General features: G+C 42.8%; 1 protein-coding gene and 1 long non-coding RNA gene across 5 annotated transcripts in view; one reads left to right on the top strand and one right to left on the bottom strand.

Moving 5' to 3' along the window:
• Nucleotides 1–17953, top strand: part of LOC144296854 (uncharacterized) — a 44634-nt gene that overhangs the window by 15555 nt on the left and 11126 nt on the right. For 3 of the 4 annotated variants that reach the window (XR_013363798.1, XR_013363795.1, XR_013363796.1), the window contains 2 exons: nt 12466–12684; nt 13407–17252. This is a non-coding gene — a long non-coding RNA (uncharacterized LOC144296854). The remainder of the gene's footprint in view (nt 1–12465; nt 12685–13406; nt 17253–17953) is intronic. The other variant, XR_013363797.1, reaches the window with a different exon arrangement.
• On the bottom strand, nt 11751–17119 carry BCDIN3D (BCDIN3 domain containing RNA methyltransferase). The gene is made up of 2 exons (XM_077870133.1): nt 16851–17119; nt 11751–13059 (listed from the first exon to the last, which is right to left on the bottom strand). Exons 1-2 carry the CDS (start codon nt 17079–17081, stop codon nt 12415–12417), a joined length of 876 nt encoding a protein of 291 aa, XP_077726259.1. The 5' UTR covers nt 17082–17119; the 3' UTR covers nt 11751–12414.

Below are 17953 nucleotides of genomic sequence, written 5' to 3'. Positions count from 1 at the left end.
TAAACAGACCATCTGGATTTTTTACTTTTCATTTAGATATTTACTTTAAAAAAAAAAAAAACACAGCCAGAACATCTGCACTTGTCAGAGCAAGTATCTGCCCTCCTACTTAAAGGCTTTTGCACACTTGACAGCTTAGGCATTCAGATTTTGGCAGATTCTCTATACTTTATAAACCTTCATCTTCACTGACAAGAGGTTAAAGAAGTATAACTAATATTACCCATGATCACTTTGTATCTTAACTCCCTGGTGGTACTATTCACTTAAATTATTTAAGAAAAAATTTTAAAGATTTTATTTATTTATTTATTTATTTATTTATTTATTTATTTATTTATGAGAGAGAAAGAGAAAGAAAGAGTACAACTGGGGCAGGGAGGGTCAGAGGGAGAGGGAGATGTAGGCTCCTTACTGAGGAGGGAGTCTGATGCCAGATTTGATCCTAGGACTTTTGGGACCATGACCAGAGCCGAAGGCAGACGCTTAACTGACTGAGCCACTCAAGTGCCCTAAATTATTAAAAACTATACAGAAGTCCCATAGTTGGTTTTCCATACTTGTTATATACCATTTATCACATATTTTTTAAAAGATTTATTTATTTATTTTAGAGAGAGAGTGAGAGGAGGGGCAGAGAGAGAGGGAGAGAAAGAACCTAAAGCAGAATCCCTATGAGCTTGGAGCCTGATATAGGGCTGGATCTCACAACCTTGAGATCATGATCTGACCTGAAACCAAGAATTGGACACTCATCTGACTGAGCAAGCCAGGCGCCCCATCACATATTGTTCTTTACTTATCTGTGTTAAAAAACAGGCTAGGTCTCTTAGACCTCTTGTTGCCACAAGCTGCTTGTAATAAAACAGTTTAGTAGCAATGGTGCATATGGAGCTGATGACTGACCGGTAGATCACTGCTCACATTGGTACTTTGAATGGTTTTAAGCAGGGGGTTGGCATAATCAGAATTGTATTTTAGAAAGATAACTGGTTGCAATATGGAGAACAGTTTAGAGAAAGCAAGATTCAAGTCAGAGAATAGAGTTTTTGTGGTAATTGAAGGGAAAAATGAGAAATGATGTACTCTGGACTAGGAAAGTGATAGTGGCGATAGAGAGGAGATCACTTTAAGAAATGAAGAGCAGCAGAGTCAGCAGGGATTGGAAGGTGAGGGAAGCAGAGAGCTAAGCCAAGACTTCCGGACTGGGTAGCTTCCAGATGGCAGGGCCACTCACGAAAGTGGAAAAACACAAGGAAGAGCATTTTGGGAGATGATATGTTCACTTCCAAACATGTTAACATTGAAATGCCTGGGGAATGTCCCAGTGAAAATGTCCATCCAAGAGGTAAGAGCTTCCCAACTGTTGTGCATCAGGAAGAGGTTACAGATGTGCTGCATATTTTCCCAACTCGAAGCAGCACAAACTTCCTATGAAAGACTTTAGTCTTGTTAAGGTGTGTTGCCATGAAAATACCATCCTTCTTGGGATCCCTGGGTGGCGCAGCGGTTTGGCGCCTGCCTTTGGCCCAGGGTGTGATCCTGGAGACCCGGGATCGAATCCCACGTCGGGCTCCCGGTGCATGGAGCCTGCTTCTCCCTCTGCCTGTGTCTCTGCCTGTGTCTCTGCCTCTCTCTCTCTCTGTATGACTATCATAAAAAAAAAAAAATACCATCCTTCTTTATGTGTGCCATGATATGGAAAAGGTTGGAAAGTATTCATGTAAAATGCTATTGGATAATGCTGTATAATGTTGTATAATATATAATGCAGAGAGCAATTTGGACTAGAGATAAGAGATTTGTGAGGCATGAGAACATCAGAACATAGGTTGTAACTGCAGCTATGGAGTGGAGCTCATGCAAGGAGAGAAGAGGGACTGGAACAGAACCCTATGGAACAGCAACATTAGCGAGGGGTCTCTTCAGGAGGAAGACAACTTGCAGAGTGCTGTCACCAGAGCCCAACAGGCTTCCAAAACAACTACTTCCTGATATTACCAATGTCAGGTTGGATCAGGACTGAGACTTACCTGCTGACTTTAGCCACATCATTTGTGACTTTGGCAAAACCAAATTTTGAGGGGTTGAGAAAGGTACAAAGTAAGGAATGGAGACTAAGAAGCACTTAAAACTTTTTCAAGAATTTTGACTATGCTGTGAAGGAAAAGCTAGGCAGGTGATTGTGGGAACAGGGAATGAGAATTCTTTTAAAAGGCTATTTTTGGGGATGCCTGGGTGGCTCAGCAGTTGAGTGCCTGCCTTTGGCCCAGGGCGTGATCCTGGAGTCCCAGTCCCGCATCAGGCTCCCTGCATGGAGCCTGCTTCTCTCTCTGCCTATGTCTCTGCCTCTCTCTCTCTCTCTGTGTGTCTCATGAATAAATAAGTAAAATCTTAAGGAAAAAACAAAAAGAAAGCTATTTTTAGAAAGATACTGCTTAATTTAAGACATTTAAAATTCATTATTTTCTTTAAAATATTTTTAAAAATTCATTTTTTTAAAAGACATCTGAACACGTTACAAATCATTTGTTCTGTTTTTTTTCATTTTTTTTTTTTTTTAAGATTTCACTTATTTATTTGACACGGGGGGGGGGGGAGAGAGAGAGCATAGGCAGGTGGAACAGGAGAGGGAGAAGCAGGCTCCCCGCTGAGCAGGAAGCCCAATGTAGGGCTCAATCCCAGGATGCCAGGATCATGACCTGAGCCGAAGACAGACGCTTAACCGGCTGAGCCAACCAGGTACCCCAAAATTCATTACTTTTAAAAAAGCATTATGTAAAAAAAAAAAAAAGCATTATGTACATCTGGTTAACAAATCAAGTTAACACAAGAGTAATTATGTACTGCACTTCCTACCCCCAATAATGAGCCATTTTAACTTTCTGGCTGATTCTTTAATGACTAAATATGCTTATACTCCAATTCTTTGATTTTTCACTTTTATTATTTCATTTTATTTTACTTTTTTAAAGATTTTATGTATTTATTCATGAGAGACACACAGAGAAGCAGAGACATAGGCAGAGGGAGAAGCAGGCTCCTTGCAGGAAGCTTGATTCAGGACTCGATCCCAGGATCCCGGGATCATGACTTGAGCCAAAGGCAGATGCTCCACTGCTGAGCCACCCAGGTGCCCCTGATTTTTTACTTTTAGATGTTTTATTAGCTATGTATATGTTCTATTTAAAAGGTACAGAGTTGGAATCTTACAATTCATACTGTTCTGCATCTTGCACTTAAAATATCTTGGAGACCTTTCTATTTTAACATAAATCTTGTTCTTTTTAACAATTGCATAGTAACTCGTTTGTGGCTGTACCATACTACGAGTTTCCTACTGATGGGCATTTAGATTGTTGCCAGCTTCTCACTTTTATTGGACAATTGTAATGGATAACATTGTATATACATCCTTGCATATTTATGTGAGTATATCCATGGGATAAATTCCTACCAATGGAATTCCTGAGTATGTGTAGTGTACGTTTTGACAAATAATGACAAATTGCCTTCCATATGGTCATGCTAATTTACCATTCCCACTAACAGGGTGTAAGAATGCCTATCTTCTCACATTCTCACCATCACTGTTTAAGAAATTTATGAATATTGTCCTAAGTGCTGAAATATTTTCATTAGTTTTATTTGCATCAGTAAGATTTAACAAAATTTCAGGTGTTTATCTGCCATTATCATTTTTTTGTGAATTTCTTTTTCTAATAGATGTGTAAGAGTTGTTTGTATTATAACGAAATTCACCCTTTGTCTGTCACGTGTATTGTAAATTGTTTTCTTAGTTGGTAGTGTGTCTTCTGACTTTATTAGATTTTTTTTCCTTGCCTTGTAATCAATCTTTTTCTTTTTTTTCCTTGATGGCTTTTAGGCTTTTTATGTTTAGAAAGTACCTTTTTTTTTTTTTTTTTAAGATTTTATTTGTTTATTCATGAGAGACACAGAGAGAGAGGGGCAGAGACACAGGCAGAGGGAGAAGGAGGCTCCATGCAGGGAGCCCAATGTGGGACTCGATCCCGGACCCCAGGATCATGCCCTGGACTGAAGGTGGTACTAAACCACTGAGCCACCTGGGCTGCCTGAAAGTACCTTTTTTAAAACCTTTTTTTTTTTTTTCTCTACTATGTTTATGGGTTTTCTTTTTTACTTAAATATTTCATCCAAAATCTAGTTAAATGGCAAAGACCACTATTATTTCTCACGACTGCTCAGAATGACATCCCCATCATACATCAGCTTGTCCTGTCTGTTCTCAACATACACAACTCCTTTCCTTTGTACCTTTGCTGAAAGGTTCCTTTCTCCAGGCTCGCAGACATGCTCCTTTCCCTCTTGTCCATCATTGTAAAAGTTATATTCCTTTCAGGAACAGCTCAAATCCCATATCCTTTAGGAAGTCTTCCATGCCCATTGTAGCCCACAAAGATTTTTCCTTTGCTGAAGCTCACATTATCACATGCTGCCTTGTTTGTGCCTCTCCTTTTCTCAACTTTAACATATTTGCTGAATGAATCAAATCCTTTTTTTTTTTTTTTTTAAGATTTTATTTATTCATGAGAGACATAGAGAGAGAGAGCAAGGCAGAGACACAGGCAGAGGGAGAAGCAGGCTCCCTGCAAGGAGCCTGATGTGAGACTCGATTCTCCATCCTGGAATCACGCCCCGGGCCAAAGGTAGACGCTCAACCGCTGAGCCACCCAGGCATCCCTGAATGAATCAAATCTAACTTTTGGAAGTCCAGGGTTGTTTAATCTACTTTTTCCTACCCCCAAACTAGCTAAAGCACACTGGGTATATGGAAGGAATTTGATAAAATACTTCTTGATTTGCCACAAAAGTGTATGCAGTGGCCACATGTAACTAATGAGCATCTGAAATGTGGCTGGTCCAAACTGAGACAAGATGCAAGTTAAAACACATCAGATTTTGAAGAACAGTATAAAAAAACAATGTAACGTATCTCATTAATAATTTGTATATTGACTGCATGTTGAAATGCTATTTTTGGAAATATTGGGTTATATATACATGTAATATATATTTTTTTAAGTTAAAGTAGATCCAGGACCATTTTCTATTCTTGTCCCTCAAGAAGGCTTATTATGCCTAGTGCAGCTCCTAAGTTAGGTTGGTTTGAGGATAAATAAGATGATCTCTTGGAACCAAAGATATTCTCACTGTCCCCAAAGGCTCTCATAAGCCAGTATGCAATACCTTTATGGTATCAGGGCCTCATCTTTATGAACACTATACAGCTTCTTTGAAACTAACTGCTACAGACTTGAAATACAGCGATTCCTTTCAACAGGTCAGATAACTGCTCAGCCAATAGAAGTCAGGTTCAGATGCTGAAGCATCTCCTAAAGGTTTTAATGATTGAGGATTCCTCAGTTAACCATGCAGATGGAGCCCCTGCCTATCCCTTTGGTCACTGGGGCCATTTTCTACCATCAAAGAGTTATTTGGGACAGGTACCACTTGGCTTGTAGCCTAGCCTTATTGTAGTCAGAGCCCCTGTATTAGTTTCCTGTTCCTATTGTAACAAATCATCACAAACTTACTGTTTTAAAACAACACAAATTTATATTCTTACAGTCAGAAGTCTAAAATTAAGGTGTTGGCAGGGATGTATTCCTTCTGGAAGCTTCAGGGGAGAATCCATTTCCTTGCCTTTTCTAACTGCATTTCTTGGCTCACAACCCTTGGTTACATCACTCCAACCTCTTGCTTCTATCATTCTCCTGCTGTGGTCAAATCTCCCTGTTTCCCTCTTATAAGGACTATGATTACATTTAGGGTCCATCCTGATAATCCAGATTAATCTTTAAATTTCAAAATCTGTTACCCTTTTTAAAAAAATATTTTACTTATTTATTCGTGAGAGACACACAGAGAGGCAGAGACACAGGCAGAGAGAAACAGGCTCCTTGCAGGGAGCCCGATGTGGGACTCAGTCCCAGGACCCCAGGATCATGACCTGAGCCAAAGGCAGACACTCAACCGCTGAGCCACCCAGGCATCCCTGTCATCCTTTTTAAAAAAAGATTTTGTTGGGATCCCTGGGTGGCTCAGTGGTTTAGCGCCTGCCTTTGGCCCAGGGCACGATCCTGGAGACCGGGGATCGAGTCCCACGTCGGGCTCCTGGCATGGAGCCTGCTTCTCCCTCTGCCTGTGTCTCTGCCTCTCTCTCTCTCTCTCCCTCTATGTCTATCATAAATAAATAAATAAATAAATAAATAAATAAATAAATAATCTTTAGAAAAAAAAAGATTTTGTTTATTTGAGAGACAGCATACATACACGAGCAGGGGGAGGGGCAGAGGGAGAAGCAGACTCCCTGCTGAGCAGGGAGCCCAATGTGGGGCTTGTGAGGCTCTATCCCAGAACTCTGGGATCATGACCTGAGCTGAAGATAGACACTTAAGTGACTGAGCCACCTCGGCGCTCCTAAAATCTGTAATTCTTAACCAAGGTCCTTAATCTATATATCTTATACATTTGTATACATCTACAAAGTTCCTTTTGCTATCTAAGGTAGTATTCACAAGTTCTAGGGATTGGGATGTGAACATCTTGGGGGACCCTTATTCAGCCTGCCACAGCCTTATATACATTTCTTTGCACTAATCTGGTGAAGGGAGAGTCACAAAGTTTCAAAGTATCCTTAAGCTTTACAGAGAAGTAGGTAAATTCACATCTGTAACCACTGTGATCACCCTGAGACCATCATAAACTGGCTTCATTTCCATTAGCAATGATCATTCCCTCCCAGCATTGCTTCCTTTAAAATGCTCTGTAGTGCTGAAGCTGAACTCATTACTTTCTTATCCTAAAAAACAAATTATTAGAGATAGTAAGATGCAAGTTTTCTAGAGATGAGATGTTTTTTCTCATAAGCCTTTAATCTAACAAGCATAGTTGTGGTCTGTGGCATGCTTACCAAGTGTAAGAGTGCTTAAGAGTGCTTAACACTCTATCTTCCGCAAAATAAGTGTAACCCTCCAGTTCATTTGGGCATAGGAAAAGGAAGGTCTTGTTATTTCAGTTGTACCGATGAGTAAACAGGTTCAAAGAGGTGAAGTGACTTGAACAGGGTGGTCATGCAATGAGTTACTGACAGATCTCAATTCTAAACCCTGATGTTCTTTCCACTGCATTCTTCCTGGATCAAACTTGATCTCATGGTGCTGAGAAGGATCTGATTGATCTCAGGATCTTAATACATCCTGGAGTTGAGCTTGGAATCCCTGACTCCTAAGCATGAAACAGAGACTAAAACCCACTTTTAGGAGGTCCTAGTCAGGGATCAAAATTAGGGGCAGATTGGGCATTTCAGGAATTCAGGGGAAGGTTAGGGTAGCTGGCAAAGGTACAGGTAGTCAAAGGTACAGTGAGAAGGAAATTAGGACTGAGGGAGACTTAAGAGCGTCTGTGTGTTTTGTGTAGCCGCCCACTTTTTCCAAAACACTCAGGAGGGCCAAGCCTGTTTAAATGGTAGGCAGCAGCAGGGGTGCTACTTAGGTACTCAACCTAGAATGAGGCCTGACTTCTGTGAGGGGATTTCTAAGAATATCTGCAATAGCCAAGAGTGGCCTGGCTGGGTCTCCTCTTCTCAGGTTTGAACGTATAACTTGAGGAAGCACAGTAACTCCAAAGCTCAGGCTCTTTTACACTGGTTTTCTGGAGTTTCTTCCCAGTCTTGGATTTCTGTGACATCTCAAGGCATGGTAGCCAAGGCTCAGACTCTGCCACCACACTGTCTAGGTTCAAAGCCCAGCTCTGCTTTAGCTTTTTTTTTTTTTTTTTTCTGCTTTAGCTTTTATGTTGTCTGGCACATGGTGCTATATTATTAATCTCTTTTTTCCTGTTTCTAACTAGACCTCTTTTGGTTTCTCCTTTCTCCCTCACTCAACTATTGGCAGCCCTCAGACCTAGGACCTGGTCCTTTCATCATATCCATGTATTTTTGGAATTTACTACTCCTTAAACCTCAATCACTGTATATGAATGACTTCCATATTTTTATATCTACTCTTACTGTCCTGAAGCAAACAATTAATAGCCCAAGCCTTGATATGGACAGAGAGAGCACGAGCAGGAGGAAGAGGTAGAGGGAGAAGAAGCTGGCTCCCCCTAACTGTGCAGGAAAGCTAAACGCAGGGGCTCAACCCCAGGACCCTGGGATCATGACCTGAGTGGAAGTCAGACGCTTAACCAAGCCACCCAGGTGCCCTCAAATGGGCACTTTATTGCAAAGATATGTTTGAAAAAAAACATATCTCAAACTTCTATGCCAAAACTAAGCTTACCTCTCTAATTTTTAAATTTCTCCCCATTTCAATTTCCTGGGCAATCTTCTGCCCAATCATAGATCTCCCTTTTCTTCATAATACTTTTTTAAAAAGATTTTATTTATTTATTCATGGAAGACATAGAGAAAGACAGAGAGAGAGAGGCAGAGACACAGGCAGAGGGAGAAGCAGGCTCCATGCAGGAAGCCCAACGTGGGACTCGATCCCAGGACTCCAGGATCATGTCCTACCTAGGCCAAAGGCAGACGCCAAACCGCTGAGTCACCCGGGGATTCCCCTCTTCTTAATACTTGAATTCAGGCACATTCCTCTTTTGTTCATTCATATATTAATTCAACAAGTACTTCTCAGCTACCTGCCCTGTGTCAGCCATTGTGCTAGGGCTCAACGTACAAAGTAAGTTGGGCTTGAGGAGATATGTCTTATGGTGGTGGGACGGAGCCATGTAAGTAATTATAATATGATGAGGTAAATACTATAATAGAAGCTTCCATGCAAAGTCCCCACTAGAATGTGGTAAGAAATGCAAAGTGCTACAGGAGTTGGGGGAAGATTTCTGACAAAGTATTAACATCTGAGCCATCTTTAAGGACAAATAGTTCAGTTACATTGCAAGTTAGAGTGGAGGAGCAAGAATGGAAATAGAGGGAGTATGTGCTAAGTCTCAGAGGTATGAAAGGACATGGCAAGTCTGACAGGGTGGTAGGTGACTTTAGTGTGACCGGTGTGTGGAGGAAAAGTATGAAGACCACCACTGTTGAAATTTCTGCGGTGATTGAAATGGTCTACATCTGTGCTGTCTAACCAGATAGCCACTAGTCACATATGCCTATTAAACACCTGCAATGTGGCTAGTATGACCGAGGAGCTGAACTTTAAATTTTATTTATTTCGTTACTTAATTTAAATAGCAAGTGGCTACTACTGACCAACACTGGCTTAGGCACTGGATAAATGACAGGACATTAGACACTAGGAAACCACTGAAGGCTTTAGAGCATAGTACTTGCATAACTAGTTATTTGAGGAAGGGAACAGTGGCAGTAGGGATTGGAGGGTAGATGACTTAACAGAGAAATGCATGGTAGGCACCAGCCACATGGTTGGAATAAATGGGACTTACATGTTATTTGTAGAATTTACTGGACTTTTTCAATGTGGTGAATATAAGTGAGGAGACTCAACTGAAGTTTGTAGCTTGAGCAATGGGTGGATGGCAACAACATATTGGATTAGGTGTGAAATGAGTGTAATGAGTTTGCTTTTGGGATATGTTGACTCTGAGGTGACTAAGAACTTCTAGGATGATATGACTACAAAAGAGGAACAATATTAATCTATGACTGTGGAGGTGGGGCTACCAATATATTTGGGGGTTATTAGGATATAGGTGGTTGTTAAAGGCATGGGAGTAGAGGAACTCACTCGAGGGGAAATAGGTAGAAGAGGACTGTATGACCCCAAGGAATCCTAAGCAATCCAAAGTGTGGTCTATTTTGGTTTGCATCAGTTACCTGTGTTTTTTGTTGTTGTTGTTGTTGTTTTTGTTTTTTTTTGTTTTTTATCAAAAAACGATTCTTCATTGTCAGTGTATTCAATGCCATGGAATTGTACACTTAAAAACAGTTTAAATGGTAAATTTTATGTTATATACATCTTACCACAATAAAAAATTGCAAAAAACGCCCAAATCTGATTAAACCAAACTAAACTGATTCCCAGGCCCCACTCCTAACCCAAATCACTGTTTCTGGAGATGAATCCAGGACTCCAGGTTAACTTAAGTTCAATTACAATTTGAACTAACTGCTTCAAGAATGGAGAAAAACTAAGAGATGGGAAGAGAATAAAGGGAGAAGGGTATGGTGAAGAAACCTAGGGAGAGTAGTTTAATTTTTTTTTTTTTTTTTTAATTTTTATTTATTTATGATAGTCACAGAGAGAGAGAGAGAGGCAGAGACATAGGCAGAGGGAGAAGCAGGCTCCATGCACCAGGAGCCTGATGTGGGATTCGATCCCGGGTCTCCAGGATCGCGCCCTGGGCCAAAGGCAGGCGCCAAACTGCTGCGCCACCCAGGGATCCCGGGAGAGTAGTTTAAAGGAGGAGTCAATAGTGCTGAATAGTGGCCATGACCTAGGAGGAAGACTGAACAAGAGGCCTCAGGATTTGGCATTCGGGGATCACTGATGAATGGGAAATGAGAAAGCAAAGGCTGTGGGGTCTAGTTTTTCAAGGGCTTTGCTCATGTTTGGTGGTAAAGAGATGGAGGGAGAGATTAAATAAACTTGAAGGGCTAGTGGACACAGGGAAAGTTGTGGAGGTTTTGGAAGACGAGAGAGAGTGCTCGCTTCGGCAGCACATATACTAAAACTGGAAGACGAGAGAGAATTAAGCATGTTGGCAGGTGAACAAGAAGAAGTTAACGAGGCCAAGGAGACACCAAGGAGAGACTCAATAAAGCAATTTGGGAGAGGTAGTAGAGGTTGGGATCAGGAATTCAGGCAGAAGTTATTTGTGTAAAAGCTCACTGGGTAAGTTCAGAAGTGACAAGGAGGGAAAATGAAGGAGTCTAAGACTTAGGGCAAGAAAACACCTCCTGACACAGCAAACAAGAATGGTGCTGGTGCTGGTTAGGTCATCTGCTTAGATTAATGGAGTAGAGGTATAGAGTCAAGAACCTGCAAAAGCGTAAAAGTCTAGAAGAGTCACCAGGATGAAAGTGATCAGGAGCAGGAATATAAAAAGACTGAAAAGTAGTACTGGAGTCTGAGATTGGAAATGTCACCAACCACATAATTATCCTGCACAAAATAGAAAAATTGGTTTTCCTAAATGAAGGTTTGGGTTCTGTTTTTCTATCGTTTAGAGACTGTACTATGTACTAGTTTTTGCTCTCTCATGCGTAAAGTTCAAATTCCCTAGCAGGAACTTTTACTAACTTCTCCATCAAGAGGTCCAATGTCTAATTGGTGGTTCACTCTCTTATTCCCTACTCTTCCTTCTAAAACTTCAGAAAAATAGGTTCTTAAAGATTTTGAAGCTCATCAATCCAGTCTCCCCTCTTAGCTAGGTATATTTTGTTTTTTTCATCTTCTCTCCACCAAACAAATCTTTCTCCATCTCCCTTGGACTCAACTCACAGGTGTCAAAACCTGACAGACATTAGTGACACCTATCCCATAGCACTTGTGCTATAGCCCTCACTGTAGACTGCATTTTATGCCTGCTTCCCTGCATATTATTCCCACTCCCATACTGGTATGGTTTGGCAGAGGACAAAAGTCCTGAATTAACTTACTCTTTGACATGATTTCTGTTCTGAGCTTGGGTGAGGTTCTTTTTCTTGAGCTGAAACCTCCTCGGATAGAGTGGTTAAAGTGGTTAAGTTTCCTACCTATGCCAGAATCACAGAGCATTCTCAATCATACTCAAGTCACTTTTATTATATATAATTATACAATCCCACTTCATTTATTTCATTTGTACCATTTGGATATTGGGTTCATAATTTAAATCTTTAAACATTTTATAAATGCTAGTCAGTGCAATTTGGCTAGTATCTGTTACCTGCTGTGCTGAGCCTGGGCATGTTGGAGACTTGACCTGCTCTGGAAAGATAAGATATTTTTCTTACTAACCCTCTCCTTTAGCCAGGCCACTGACTCTTCATTCCAGATTGTATTTTGAGGTTTTGCCTGAAGGCAGGATGAGTAAATCCAGAAAAAGCCTGAAGAAGCCAGATTAGATTCAGGTTGCCCATGGCACTGATACATTCTAAGGCTAGCCTGGTCTGAGTCTAATCACTAAAAGCAGCCCCTTCCATATCCTAGAACCAGGATCACTTTCTCTAGGCTATCTCAATCTGGATAGCCCAGCCCACCGCCCATATATATTTTCTTCTAGGATCAACTCAAACAGTAGGGAATAGATGCTATTGATTCTTTCAACTGCATGTCTTGGACATTTTGCCAAAAGTTTCTGCCAGGTTTTGAGGGTGCCTTATAATCATGAATTAAAGAGAGTGAACTTAATTCTTAGTGTAACACCCTTTCAATATCTCTTTCTTGGTCTTCCCATCCTCCCATTTCACTGTCTCCAGAATCTTAATCTGTTCCTTTCTTTCCCTTCCTCTGTCAGTAATTCAGGAATCGGATGAGTCTCTGTAGTTTGTTTTGCCCTGAAGAGCAGAAGGCTTCGGTCCCAGCTGGTGTTGCCAAAGCAGCATACTAATTCCATGCCATGGTCCTGGGTCAAGATCTGCACAATCTGATTGGCCATATCACCTCGGATGGCAAGGGAACGGAAGTGGTCAAAATCATGAAGACCCAGCTTCCGGAGACGCCTTGCAGCTGCCCGGTAACACTTCCAGGGCTGTGGCTCCACAAGGAGGTAGCGGCAAAGGGAGGAAAGGTGGGCCAGGAACTCCCATAGGCCATGGTCCCCGTGGTTCAGATGAATCCACATGGTTACTGACATACAGAAGCCAATATCAAAAACTGAACGTCCAAACTGGCTTAGGAAAGAGTTCAAGAGAACTTTCCGGGTCCTTTGATTCATAAAGTCCAGGGTGATAAAGGTCAGGGCATCAGGAAAAGGGCATTCTTTTTCAGCTCGCTCCACCAGGACTGGATCTATGTCGCAGCAGAGTAGATGGAGTTCTCTTGAGGCATCTGAGCAGGTCTCCCCATCACGTAGGGAAAGGAAGTGTTTGTATAGAGCCACACTCAGATCCTAGAGAAATCCAAAAGAGCTTTGTCATTTCAGCTCTCAACCAATGAATAGAAGAAAAATCTGTATCTCTTATCATCCCACTGGACTGTCACTTACTCTTGGCTTATAGAATGTGAAGCTCCTAGACTAAGTTTGCCCAAAAAGTTTTCTACAGAGCAGGTTCTCAGCGCCCTCCAGGGGTCTTAGGCTATAATGTGTCCTCTCTCTACTTTCCTGACATTGATGGTACATTGGATTGTATGGCTGAAAGTTACAGCCAAATGGATGCAGCAACGGAGCCAAGAGCAGTCTTTCCCAGCTTAAGTAATATGCTGGTAAACTCACTTTTTTCTCTTTTCTTTTTTTAGGTGTCTTAGACCCCAGGGAGGAAGAAAGAGTTCCAAGGGCATAACCAGTGTTCCTTATCAGGAAGGTGAGGAACAGAGCAAGCACCATCTTATAAAAATCTGCTTTTCAGACTTGTATGTACCTAGGTAAGTCTCAATTCCAAAAATTCCTCATTTAGTCTTCACTCTATCGCCTTAATTTTACTACCTGGCTTATGCTTCACTACCTCCTTCTGAAATTTATTCTGCTTCTGCATCCATTACTCCCAAAAGTCACTGCTAATCTTTCTAGCCAAGTCTAATGGCCTGTGATTTTCACCATTTCAGCACTTTTTTGACTCTTAAACAAGTTACCATCTCCTTTCTCTCACTTTGACTTCTATAACCATTATAACCACTCCAAATGTGTTGTTCTAAGCCATTTTTTCAAGGAATTTTTATGTATCACCTCATTTTGCTCTGTGCAACAGTCTTTTTTTGTGTGTGTGCAACAGTCTTGTAAGGAAAATACTTATGCCCTTTGTGCAGGTGAGGAAAGTGTGGCTGGAAACCACCTAATGTCCAATAATAATAGCATGGATAAATGTGGTATAGTCATTAAGATGGAATACTAAATAGCAGTTTAAAATGAAATGAAGGAATTCAGTTCAGTGCATCAACATGGATGACTCTCACAAATATAAAATGGTGGGGTGCCTGGGTGGCTCAGTCGGTTAGGTGTCTGCCTTCAGCCCAGATCGTGATCCTGGGATCAAGTCCAGCATCAGGCTCCTTGCTCAGCAGGGAATATGTTCCTCCCTTTCCCTCTGCCCCTACCTCTTGCTCATGCTCTCTTTCCTTTTTTTTTTAAAGATTGTATTTAAAAAATACACAATGCTGAGTAAAAGAGAAGACACAAAACAAAATACATGGCAAGCTTCCATTTATATGAAGTTCAAAAATTCCAATAAGATTAAATTATAATATTTAGGGATACAAAAATAGTGAGCTATAAAGAAAAGCAAGTAAATAATAATAAAATGAGGCTAGTTGTTACGTCTGGGTGGAGGGGGCAGTTTATGAACAGAGGAAATGAGAGAAGGGACTTCTGGAGTACTGACAATGTTTTATACTTGATCTGGACGATAAAGGTGTCTACTTTTTAATAATTCGTAAAGTATAAATACATGTTTTATGCACTTTTATGTGACATAGTTCACAAAAAATTCCATATTTTAAAAATTATGGTTCAGAGGCTGACTTGTCCAATGTCACATGGTTAGTACATAGAAAGATTTTTTTTAAAGATTTTATTTATTTATTCATGAGAGACACACACAGAGAGAGAAAGAGGCAGAGACACAGGCAGAGGGAGAAGCAGGCTCTCTGCAGGGAACCCGATGTGGGACTCGATCCCGGGACTCCAGGATCATGCCCTGGGCCAAAGGCAGGTGCTAAACCGAGGATCCACCCAGGTGTCCCAGTACATAGAAAGATTTAGGCTACATTAGGTTCTTCCCTCTATACCAGGCTTCTCACACTTTAATATCTATATTAACAATAATATGCATATCACCTATGGATCTTATTAAAAATAAAAATGCTGATTTAGTAGATTGTGGGGTAGGGGAGACTGACATTCTGTATTTCTTTTTTTTTTTTTTAATTAAGATTTTATTTATTTATTCATGAGAGATAGAGAAGGAGAGACATAGAGAAGCAGGTTCCTTGCAGAGAGCCTGATGCGGGACTTGATTCCTGGATTGGGATCACACCCTGAGCGGAAGGCAATGCTCAACCACTGAGCCACCCAGGCATCCCTCTAGTTTTTTTTTTTTACACATAGGCTCCATGCCCAGTGTGCAGCCCAAAGCAGAGCCTGAACTCACAACTCTGAGATCAAGACCTGAGCTGAGATCATGAGTCGGACTCTTAAGAGTCATCTAGGAGCCCTCTGAGATTCTGTATTTCTAATATGCTTCCACGTCATGCTGATGCTGTAGATCAAGGACCACATTTTGAGTAGGAAGGTCCTATACTATGCTCCTTAGTCTACCCATTTCTCTATTTCTTTCTTTGCTGACTCCCTCTTCCTATCTGATCTTGGGTATGCCAGTTTCAGTAGTCATTTTGTTACATCAGTCCCTCCTCCACATCTCTCCACCCTCTCCATCCTCAATTCCCCAATCTCAGAATACCCTAGAAGACTGAAAAAGAAAATGCAGACTCAAGGGCTCAATCACCCAAGATCCTGAATCAGTAGGTCTGGAGAGGGACCTGAGAGTTTCAGAAATGTAAAGAAAGCACCCTACAGGGGATCCCTGGGTGGCTCAGCGGTTTAGTGCCTGCCTTCGGATCCTGGAGTCCCGGGATCAAGTCCCACATCGGGCTCTCTGCATGGAGCCTGCTTCTCCCTCTGCCTCTCTCTCTCTCTCTCATGAATAAATAAATAAAATTTTAAAAAAAGAAAAAAAGAAAGAAAGCACCCTACAAATTATGGTACATCCATACAATTTTGAAGCTGCTAAAAAAAGAATGTAGTGACACGACTGCTCTCCAAATTAAGTGAAAAGCAAGGTGGAAAATAGTGTGCTCTTTATATAAGGTAGGATATTTATCCACATAGAAATGATTGTGTACACACAGGATGCATATCCAAAGAATGATAAACAGCGGTTGCCACTGTGTTAGGGGGAAAGGAGAATTTAGGGTCAGGAGTGGAGACTTGCTTTTTATTATATGCATAGGATTTGGAAGCATAGGGTCAGAATGTCTGCGTCTCTAGGACATGCTAGTAGTTAACAGATAGGTGTCGGAGAGACATTGTGATATTCTGGATGTGATTTCACTATAATCTCTCTATGCCTAAGAATACTTTGCGGTAAGAAGACGTGGCAATGCCTTCCTCTGCCAGGAAGCTGTATTTTCCCTCTCGATCCTCTCCTCGGTACTCAGTCAACTCATTGCTTTTTAAATAAACATCCACTTGGCTCCATCCTACACTGCATGGCAGGCACGTGACTCTTAATTCCAGACATGATTCCGTCACCCCGGCTCACCTCGCCCAATAGAGCGATCCCAGCCCTACGTTCCCAAAGGTGGGTGTCCAGAGGCCCCCTCTCTGCAGCCTGGGGGTCCCCCAGCTGCGCTGGACAGGAGGCTAGCGCCGGAAGCCCAAATACGGCGGCCCTTCCCACAAGAGGTCTGGCCGTCAGGCAGCGAACGCACGGGACGGGATTGGAACCGAGTTAAAAATCATTCCTCCCCAGGATTCCTGAGCGAGATGGCGGTGGGTCCCCGATGGTCCCCGATGGTGGAAGGTCCGGCAGCAAGGGGGTCGGCCCAAGCGACCTCTTTAGAATCATTTTTGGGAAAGTCCTGGGGGTGGGGGGTGGGGTGATGTCACGCCCAAACCCAAGCCCCAGCGAACGCGGAGGAAGCCAGCAGTCGGGCTCCCAGACCTCCGACCCCGCCCCTGTCACTCACCCCAGAGTTACACCCCACGTCGAGCCCCAGGATCGGCCTCGTTTCGGAACTACTCGGCGGAAAGAGCCGGCGAAGCAGCTCCGGGGGCAGGAGGCGGAGCCGCTGTTCTGGAGGATGGAAGCGGGAATAATGTGGGAAATTTCCAAATGGGGCTGCCCCCGGTTCCAGAATTCGCGGTTCCTCTGCGGCCTCCTCAACGCCCCCGGCGGCCTGTCTCCCGGACGCCGCCATTAGGGAGTCGGGCCTCTGGGTTCCGGCGGAACCGGAAGTCGGGACCGGCTCGCCCGCGGCCGGGGCGCCAGCGCGCATGCGTCGAGTGGCGGAGGCGGATGGGCCCGAAGGCTGAGGTGCCCCACAGAGCGCTGACAGCCTCGCTACGACAGCACTACGACCTCGGAGGTGGTTAGTAACATACATTTTTAAGATTTTTTATTTGTTTATTCATTCATGAGAGACACACAGAGAGAGGCAGAGACACAGGCAGAGGGAGAAGCAGGCTCCACGCAGGGAGCCGGACGCCGGACTCGATCCGAGGTCCCCAGGGTCACGCCCTGGGCTGAAGGCGGCGCTAATCCGCCGAGCCCCTCGAGCTGCCCCGTGGTTGGTAATATTATCCCGTTTTACATGGCGGGGGGGGGGGGGAACCAATGCAGAGAGCTGAAGTTACTTGCCCAAGGCTGACATAGTTTCAACTGGAGCTGCCCAGAACAAGGAGGTTGTTGGGATGTTGGAAATCCATTTTGGGCCAGCTTCCTTCCTTTACAGGTGCATTAAGTGAGATCCAGAGGGGGAGAAACTACTTACCTAGAGTCACACAAGGAATCGGTGGTGTAGGCACTTGCTCCCGATTCATCCTATGGTTCCAGGAAAGGGTAGCCAGGAGCTAGGGATCCCTTGAAGGGTCGGAAGACCAAGATGGCCCTGACGGCCAGGCGGGTCAGGTGGATAAGGGCAGCTGTAATTTGTGAGCTCCTTGAGAGGCAAGGACCATGCCTTAAGAGCCAGCACTTGCCAGTGATTATCGGGTGCCAGATGCCTGTCCAGGACCTCTACACATATTCATTCTTTCAATCCTCACATCAGTCCTGTGATGAAAAGACCGT

Source organism: Canis aureus, chromosome 25 (assembly GCF_053574225.1).
Source record: "Canis aureus isolate CA01 chromosome 25, VMU_Caureus_v.1.0, whole genome shotgun sequence".
In the NCBI taxonomy this organism is placed as follows: Eukaryota; Metazoa; Chordata; class Mammalia; order Carnivora; family Canidae; genus Canis; species Canis aureus.
This window is presented reverse-complemented; position numbering and strand designations above follow the sequence as displayed.